This window comes from Plectropomus leopardus, unplaced genomic scaffold, assembly GCF_008729295.1.
Source record: "Plectropomus leopardus isolate mb unplaced genomic scaffold, YSFRI_Pleo_2.0 unplaced_scaffold24175, whole genome shotgun sequence".
NCBI lineage: Eukaryota > Metazoa > Chordata > Actinopteri > Perciformes > Serranidae > Plectropomus > Plectropomus leopardus.
In genome coordinates, this window is record NW_024626241.1 from 92 (window position 1) to 9,666 (window position 9,575).

At 44.0% G+C, this 9,575-nt stretch overlaps 1 protein-coding gene across 1 annotated transcript; it reads right to left on the reverse strand.

The window, feature by feature from the left end:
- Nucleotides 1-404: 404 nt before the first annotated feature.
- Nucleotides 405-9,132, reverse strand: LOC121966368 (interphotoreceptor matrix proteoglycan 2-like; the record flags this gene model as incomplete). The annotated part of the gene is made up of 9 exons (XM_042516472.1): nt 405-484; nt 1,556-1,757; nt 2,237-2,425; nt 2,660-2,870; nt 5,209-5,428; nt 5,514-7,183; nt 7,381-7,603; nt 7,690-7,751; nt 8,876-9,132. Coding segments are annotated over 9 exons (3,114 nt in total), but the record flags the coding sequence as incomplete, so codon positions are not given.
- Nucleotides 9,133-9,575: the final 443 nt, after the last annotated feature.

Below are 9,575 nucleotides of genomic sequence, written 5' to 3' on the forward strand. Positions count from 1 at the left end.
TTAAATGTGGTGGACAGGTAAACTAGGTATCTTTTAGTGTTTAAAATTTCGAAAAAAAAAAAAAATTCAAATGTTTAATGAATATTAAAAATGTCTAACTAGAAAGTGTTCAAAGTTTTGAATATAAAAAAATGAATTGAAAATAGTTTTAAATAAAAAAAACATATATAAAAGTATTTCCCACTATTAAAAGTATTTAAAGAAGACTTTAAAATGTAAATGTTGAATCTTTTTCGATGTTTAAAGTATGAAAACATGTAATCCCTAATTCCTCAAAAAAGAAAAAAAAAAGCGAAATATTCTTCAGTGTTATAATATGACACATCGCTGACGTGTCTTCACACCTGGTTTTCAGGGTTATCTCAGTTATTTCAGGTGATCTTTCCAAACATTCAAACACTCACACTTGTGTCTGTCGCACGAAGTCTGCGAAGTGTTGATCTCTGGCACAAAGCTCGATTATCCTCAGCCGCTCCTGGATCTCCTGCAGAGGGGTCAGAGGTCACAGAGAGGAAAACATGTTTACGTAACGGCCGCACGGTGACGCCACAACTGAACCGGAGGAGGAGGAACAAATACCTGCTGGGACTGAAAATGTCACAACACGTGTTACTAAACACTTCCTGTGGTTTCACAAACAGAGAAAAAGTAAAAAGACAAAGCGATAAATTTAACTCGAATTTGTTCAAGTCAAGAAAATTCTTCTTGTATTTTGATTTTTTTTAGTTACAAACAAAATCCACAAGTATCTTAATATATATTATTTTTTCTTACCTTTTTAATTTTGGGTTTAAACATGAAATTAACTAAAATAAAATATTTAGCTACAATCTGCCAATTTCTTGAGAGTTTTTACTAGAAAAAAGTTCACATTAAAGATTTGGTGTCCCACAAGGCTCAGTCCTGGGACCACTTCTGTTTTCTCTCTATATGCTTCAACTGGGCCACAGATTATACAAATTAATATTAAAATAAACCTCTATGCTGATGACACCCCTCAGTGTTTAATGTAAAGTCTTGTCCCTTTATTCACAGACTGTGAGTTAGATCTCACTGAAACACGTATGAGTGATTTAAGAGGAATCTTGTTATGCTTGAAACTTTCTCAAGGATAAAAATTAAAGTTTTTCTTCACCCACTGTTTCATTTTCATATTTACCCATTGAAACCTCTCAGAAGGCATGTTTTTGTTTTAAAAAAATCCATTAAAATTTTAAGTGATTTTTAAAGAAAACAGTTGAGCAATTTTATTTATTTATTTATTTATTTAGGCGAATTTTGAGGAATATCTTTTGTTTTGTTTTTCCTGAAAATATGCCTTCAAAACCAGTTTTTTTTTTTTCCAAAAATCGTCAAAAGACAGAAACAACTCTGGGATCACTTTTGGTTACTTTATATTCTGATTACACAGACATCATATTAAAATACACCTCTACGCTGATGACACTCGCCTGCATGTAAAGTAGAATCTTGTCTAATCTTTCACAGATAACTTGTTGGATTTCACTGACAAATAAAATAATGTCTTTATAAACATGGAGGTCAGTTTTCGTACCTCTTTAGAGAGCGTGGTGTTCTGGTAGATGTGTCGTATCTCCTCGCTGCTGAGGTCTTTGGATCCATCGGTGCCGACGGAGCTGCTGTACTGGGGCAAGTTGTCATCGTAGCGGCGATAGTACTGGGCGGTCACCGGGTCGCTCTCAAACATGGGGTTGAATTTGGTGGCTCGCTCCAGCGTCGGCACACTGTCGCCACGTCTGATGGAAAAACAATTTAGTTCAGTGATACGCAACATTCAAGCAAAATCTGGCTCCCAACAGGGCAACCAGTGGCACCTAGCCGTTTTCTAATTCTCAATAAAAAGTGAAAGTAAGTGATTTTTGTACTTTTAGTATCCAGAAGGTGCCAGAGTGCATAAAACAGCATCAAAATGGAGCTTGTTGATAAAAAAGTGCCCACACCCCCCACAGAGGTCCTTGCTGAGACCCTAATGTCCTAAAAATCCTGAAAATGTCCTTAAATCCTAGAAATGTCTTAAAACCCCAGAAATGTACCAAAATCCTACAATGTCCTAAAATCCTAGAAACATGTACGGGGCTGTTGCGACTGGCCCCTGGCCTCCCGTTATTTTGCAAAAGTGGCGCCCAAACAAAGCAAGTCGAGAATTTCTGATTTGGGTTTTATCAACATGAACATTAGATCGTAAACTAAACAGTCTGATGGCGATGCCGCTCACCGTAGAGGGTCCTCTGTGTCCTCCCCATCGTACTGCTCCCGCAGCGTCCTTGCCAGGAAGAAGATGATCCCGGCCGCCACCATGAGGAAGCCGGCCACCGAGGCGATGGCGATGCCGACCACCAGTGGCTCGGAGACGTACTCCTCACAGTGCTCACCACGATACCACCAGTTCTCTCCAACTCGACACCTGTGGCGAATGTCACAGGTTCAATTCCCACAGTTACAGTTAAGAATAACTGTAACTGTTAGAATGTTTGAGCAGAAACTAAATACTGGACTTTTTTAATAATTAAGAAATTATGTAAAGAACAACAATGTAAAGAATTATTCAAACAAAAGTCACCAGTAACAGTCTTTAAGTGACAAAGTAATCTGAGTACTTCTGTGTCCTGATATGTTTAAATGTAAAGCCTCCGCTGACCTGCAGATGGCGCCCTTGCCCGGGATGACGTCACATTTGCCGTCGTTGAGGCAGAAGTCGAACTGCACCTCACAGATGCTCTGACACGGCAGGCCGTCCACGCTCAGGTACCCGGCGTCGCACACACACTCGGCCTCGCCTGACCACCTGTTCACCATACACCTGGAGAACTCGTTACACGCCTGGAACTTACACGGATCCGCCTGGTCACCTGAGGAGGAAGACACAGAGACAGAGGAAGTTTCAGTCTATCGATTGAAACTATTTTCATGGGCGAGGACACTTTTCCTGTAAAACATTTCAGCGTTCCAGATTCAGAAACATTTCCTAAAAAATGTGAAACACTGTAACGTAGCAGTGATGATGTTAACATCACAAAAAGTTGGGGTACATACACCCTGGGACAAGACCTTGAAACAAGACCCTGGAATGAGAGGTCCTGGGACAAGATGAGATCTGGAGGCTGACAGAGGTACAACACTGAAGCAATCCAGACAAGACCTCAGGGTAGAACAAAGGACAAGACCCAAGCCCCTGGACAAACCCTTGGAATGAGACCCTGGGAAAAGATCTTGGAGTAGACCCCAGGACAAGACCACAGGACAGGACTTTGGGGAGGACAACAAGATGAGACCTCTGGGCATTCCTCATGACAAGACCTTGGAATCGAGAACTTGGGACAACATCTTGGAGTACACAATACCAAAGGATCTGAAAAGACCTCAGGGCAATCATCATGACAAGACCATGGACTTGAGGACCTGGGTCAAGATCTCAGGGTAGACCCTGTGACGAGACCTTGGAACAAGACCCTGAGACAAGACCATAGAACAAAATGAGATTCAACGAGACCCTTGGATCAGCGTCAGAAGATCTAACAAAACTTGTCATGCTTCGACTGAATCTTTAGAGACCCTGCAACAGTCATTCATGACGACTCCCGAGGGGCACTTTCTGTCAAGTCCAGATCCAGATCCAAAGAACCCATCATGACTCTGTAGGTACAGGTGCTTGTGCAATGGAAAACCTGCATTCAGAGTGATTACCAGCTGACCACAGTGACTCACTGCTGTAGATTAGCGGGCTGTCAGGAGCTGCTCTGATTGGCTCAGACAGATTAAAGGAGCTGCAGCTCAGCAGAGATGGAAGTGACAGTAAATCTCAAGTTACGGTCGAAAGAAACCATCCTGAAAACCAGCCGACACGAATTCACCTCACTCAGGTGTAAATGTGTCGTTTGAATGTGTCGTCCTCTATGCAATGATTCACATGTGCAACACTCTTTCTTCTCTTGAATGTAGGCTGTATTTAAAACATTACACATATAGTAAATATATTGTATACTTTTATTGTTGTTCTTACTCATGTATAAATATTTTGTACACTGTGGCATCACACATATTTTAGATCTAAGTTCACATATGGTTTTATAGATAGCATTGTAGCACTAGGCACATTTTTATATTTATACACACTCAGCCATTATTCATTTTTATCATTTAAATATTTACATCCTAGAGCTAATTCTTATTATTACAGTATTTATTTTTAATATTTTTACATACTTCACATACTCAGCACATTAAGCATAGTTATCATTTTTAAATTTTTACATTTTAGTGCTACTTGTTTTTATTATTATTGTATTTCTCTTTTATTTTCTTTACACACTTTACATACTCAGCATGGCAGTGATCAACTTGCAGTTATTAAGGAATAATAAAGGCAGGGGGGGGGGGGGGGGGTGACCGCACAAATATAATACCCCCCCCCCCCAACGCCAAACACAGGCCTCTTTAGCAACGAAAAATTCTCACTTTCAACCGTTATTGTCAAAAAAATGAGGATACTCACTTACCCATGCATTGTCCTTGGATTTCAGGATATTTTTAGGATTTTGGGACGTTTCTAGGATTTTAGGATGTTTCTCGGATTTCAGGACATTTCTGGGATTTTTGGACATTTTCGGACAGGTACAAAATTGAGCTTGTTTATCAAAAAGTTTTGGATTAAAACATAAAACAGTTCACCACACTCGCCTCAACAATAACTCATATGTGCCGGTCTGATCAGTGAACCAACGTCCAGCTGCTGGACCTTCAGGGACAGTCTGGACCCGTTTGAGTGCGGCACTGTGAGCTACTTCCCCACAGTCAGTGTGTTAGTCACAGCTGATGAGGAGCACAGTATCTGAGTACATGTCACAGATAAAGAGAAGCAGAGTGGATCAGAGTGAGTCAGTGTCTGTCCTGCTGCTCTCAGACAGATAATCTCAGGTGTTAGACTCTGACAGCAGCAACACGAGTCACCAAACGTCTCCCACAAACACACACCGACTCACCCGAACCAGCCCACAGCAGTGTTCCTACACACAGGCCTCGGTTTATTAATCACACTAAAAGTTGTTTGGTGTTTTTGAGGCACAGTTGAACAAATCATCCAAAAAAGCATCTCTTTAGAATTCAGTGAAGAAGTTTTAATCTTTTAGTTTATTTTGAGAGAAACTAAAAGATAAAATTTCTGTCTGGACGTCTTTCCGTCAGTCCTACCTGATTCGACATCCAGCGAGTACTTGTCGATGGCCAGGTTCATCGTGTGGTAGGCGGTGTTGGCGAAGTCCTCCAGGATGAGGTAGACCACGTTGGTGACCCCGCTGGGAACCGGCTTCCCGAACTTCATCCTGCTGTTCACCACGATGCTGCCGTTCCTGAAGTTGAGGATCTCCAGGTTCTGGAAGTTGTTCAGGTTGGACTGAAGGTACGGAACCAGCTGCGGGACGAGGACAGAGACATGTGTCAACAACATTACTTACAAATGTAGATGTTTTTATTCAGCAGATTCTCTGAGCTCTCACCAGCTGCAGGAACCGCTGCTCCAGGGCCTTGTACTCGGGCGAGCTCTTGTTGAAGAGGTCCATGGAGAACGCCATGTTGGTCACCCTGAGGCTGAAGAACACCGTCAGCGCCCTGCCAGGACGAGTCGGGAATGCGAGGGTGTCCAGTTCTGAGCCCTGCGCCCCACTGGAGAAGCCGCTGCTGTCCGCCTCGGTCGCCATGCTGCCGTACTGGAACACATCGAAGCTGACGTCGATGCTTGGTACGTCAGAGAAATCGTGCTCTAAGGGTTGGACCTCGGAGGTTGTCGTTTGGAGGGAATCGCTACTTTCTGAGTCGCCTGGCGATGCTTCTATGACTTCTGTTGGAGTGTGCTCTGTTTTGTTTACAACCACTGATGGCGTCAAATCTTGATTGTTCATTGGAACTGCTTCAACGTCTTCGTGGTTTGGGTGCTCATGGTGATCCTCATCCTCCGGCGCCGAATCTGACACTCGAGTGAACGGCGAGTCCTTCTCAGGCGACAGGGCAATGTGGTCCAAACTTACAGAGGAAGTGAGGACTGGAGTGGCAGTCGTTGTGGTGACAACCATGACTTCATCCACAACCAGATCCTCCTCTTGGATGCCAACTGCTGACTCCGTTGTTCTCGTAGAATCAACGCCGCCGAGGTGTTGCTCCTCCAAAATCTCAACCTCGTCATTGTCTTCAGTTTCTGGCGGCAGCAGTTTTGGTTTTTCCGTGAGTATCTCGAGTTCTGGAGGCGGTTCTGTGACTATATCAAAAGTGGTTTCTTTGATTGTGACTGCCTGGACTTCAACAAAGAAAGGGGACTCTTCGGTTGAGGAAGTGTCCAGATCAGGTACTTCAGGTGTAATTTCAACCTCCTCCTTATTACCTCCTCCTTCTCCTATTTCTTCTGATTTAACTGTAATCACTGGAAGCTCTGTTGTTGTTTCAGTAGTCGTTTCTACATCTTCGGTGTCTGGAAGCCGAAATGCTGAATCAGTTGGCCCGACAAAAACAGGGGCCTCATGAGTTAAAGCTTCCAGCTCAGGAGAATCTGTGATCTGTGGTCCAGTCGAGGAGTAGTAGTCATAGATAGTGGATGCCTCCTCCGTTTTTACTGAAAGCTCAACGGTCAAGGTTCCTTTGGGTGAAAACACAGGTGCTATGGTGCTGGTTGAGTACCGAGGGTCTGTGCTGATGTGCGGTGTAACCAAAACCTGGTCCAGGAAAGGTTCCTCAACATCTCCATCCAGCACTGGTTCCTCAAAAGCAGATGCTGTGGTCTGCATGGGGGGAGCATCGGTGAACTCAACTTCCATCGCAACTACATCTGCTTTCTCCGTAGCTGGAGACTCAACACCGACGTCCTCGTCTTCGTCCTCCGTCTCCTCCAGATCAGGGGGCGGTAGCCCCTCCAGGCTGCCATCAGTCTCCTGGTAGAAGCCAGAGGTTGGCGCTGGCTGCCAGGACCAGAGGTCGGCTCCCTGCCCGTCTCCAGAGAACCCAGAGCCAGATCCTTCGTCAGGCGTCGCTTCAGAGCCAGTCTGAGGTTTCAGTGGCTGAGGCGGTGCAGCTGCAGTGGAGCCTCCAGGAACAACGCCGTGGTCTCCTCGGAGGGTGTGGTCTGCGGCGACGGGATCGTTGCTGAGCAGGAATCCTTCATCTTCAAAGTTTCCAGCATCTGTAAAGCAGAGAAACACACTCAAGTTTTACATCCTTCAGACTGAAGCGAAGGATTTATCTCAACAGTTTTACTCTGATCAAAGTTTGTCTGTTTGTTTGTCTATAAATAAACTCTGACTGATTGATGGATAAGTCTTTGGTGTGTTTGTGTTTTTTGTGTTTGGATTGACATGTGTCATTGCGGTCGTTGCTCACTCTCTCTCCGCAGGTCGCCGGTTTTCTCTGGGATCTCGAGGGTCGGAGGACTCGTGCTCTCATCGAACATGAAGACGTCATTCTCGCTCAGCTCGGCGCCCTGCGGACCTTTCCACTGGTCAAAGGGGTCGAACAGGAAGTCCTCTTTGTTGAGGAAGACGCCGCCGCTGTCTGCCTCGTGGAGCGGAGCGTCGGGAGGTTTCTCTGCAGCGAGGACGTTATCCTGAAACATCACACAGAACCCATGACGATACGAGTGGATGTTTTATTTCTGTCTTCTGAGTTTTCATCTGCGTCTGTGTTACTCACCATGTTGTCGAAGGCGTCGGCTGGGCGACTCGTGGGTTTCACCTCCGGCAACAAGTTCTCCGCTGCAGGATAACATACATTATTATCATCTGTTACTGATCAGGGAACCGAATCTCAACCGAAGCTCAGAGGAACTTTAAGAACATCATCATCAGTTTTGTTGTGCTGCTTTCAGACGCCGTTTCGGGGTCGACAGATCATTGACCTGGACGATATTTAGCATTTTGATGATTATCTGTATCTGCATTTTATTTTAATGATCGCTGGTAAAAATTAATAATTAAAAAGTGCAAAGAAGGTGTCAGCATGCTTTATTCTCAAGTGCAAGGGGTTTCCCTCCAAGTGTTCTTTAGATGTTGCCTTCATGAGATTGAGACTGACACAAGGTCACAGCAACTTTGACCTTCGAACACCAAATTTTAATCAGTTCATCATGTTCTTGAGAAATTTTGCTCAGGAGAACAACACAGACAAGGTCAGTGACCTTTAACCACCACAATGTTATCAAATTTGATGAAATTCTCTCAAGGCGTTTTAAGATATTGCAATCACGAGAGTGGGACATACGGAGAGATGGACAACCTGAGAACAAACTGCCTTCAGTCACCTCTATCGCCAGCACAGAGGCATAAAAACATTAGTATGAAAAACAAGAATTAGCCATTTTTTTCCTGCACGCTATACGCTAACTTTTTCCAACAGTCATTTTTCTACATTAAAGAAGTTTGGCCCTTTTTGGCATTCTTTACAATAACTTTTTTCTTTTCCGTTTTTTGAAATTTCATTCTGTGACTTTTTTTGTCATTAAAAAATGGAAACATTTTTGGTTGTTTTTCAGGACGTTTTTTCGGCATGTTATACTGTTACTTTTTTCTACAGTGGAAACGGCGACTTTTTCGGACGTTTTTTCAGCCGTTTCTAGCCATTTCTTCGACATACCATATAAAGACTTTTTTATTTAAAACAGCAACTTTTTAAACAGATTTTTGGCCGATTTTTCAGCGTGCTATGATTTCTTTTCGACTTTAAAACTTTTTTCGACATACTACACTATGACTTTTTTCGATATTAAAATCGTTGACTTTTTCAGATGTTTTTTTCTGCCATTTTTGACATTAAAAACATAAACTTTTCAGATATTTTTTCGGACATTTTTTGACCCACTGTCTTTGAATCGAAGACGTACCGTTCTCCAGCTGCAGCAGGTCGGGCTGCGTCTCCAGGCTGCCGTTGGACAGGAAGTTGTCCTTGTGCAGCGCCTCGGTGATGTAGTTGCGGAAGTCAGTGATGGTGTAGACAACGGTGGGCTGCTCGGCGGCTCCGGGGTAGTTCTTCTCCACCAGGTTGTTCTGCAGGGAGATGAAGTCCAGCGTGTCGTTGGCGATGCCGCTGCCGCTGTCCACCTCCAGGGTGATGGCGTAGTGCACCAGGACCACCAGACCACTGACAGGAAACACCACAAAAAACCGTCAGCGACTTCAACGCTTTCTACAACTGCGGGATTCAGTTGAGTCAAGAGCGACTCTGGAGGGGAGGGGGCTCTTTCCTGGACAGGGGTTGGGGGCGTCTCAAAACTCCAGCAGCAAACCTTTCACGGTAATGCTGCGGCGGCTGCAGGTGGCCAGCGAGCAGCGAGCGACTTATCCCACTTAAGAGCCGATTGACTATTGTTAAGGACATTAAGGGGAAATTAGAGCAGAGCAACAGCAGAGCTCAGCTTACTTTTAACAGTAAGCAAAGCATTATGGGAAGTGTAGTTTTAGAAATTAAACCAAGACACCGTCTAACAGATCATTTGGCTTTAATTTACATTATTTTGTGGAACTACACTTCCCATAATGCCTTGTGTACCATTAAAAGTGAGCTGAATTACCCATCAGCAGCTC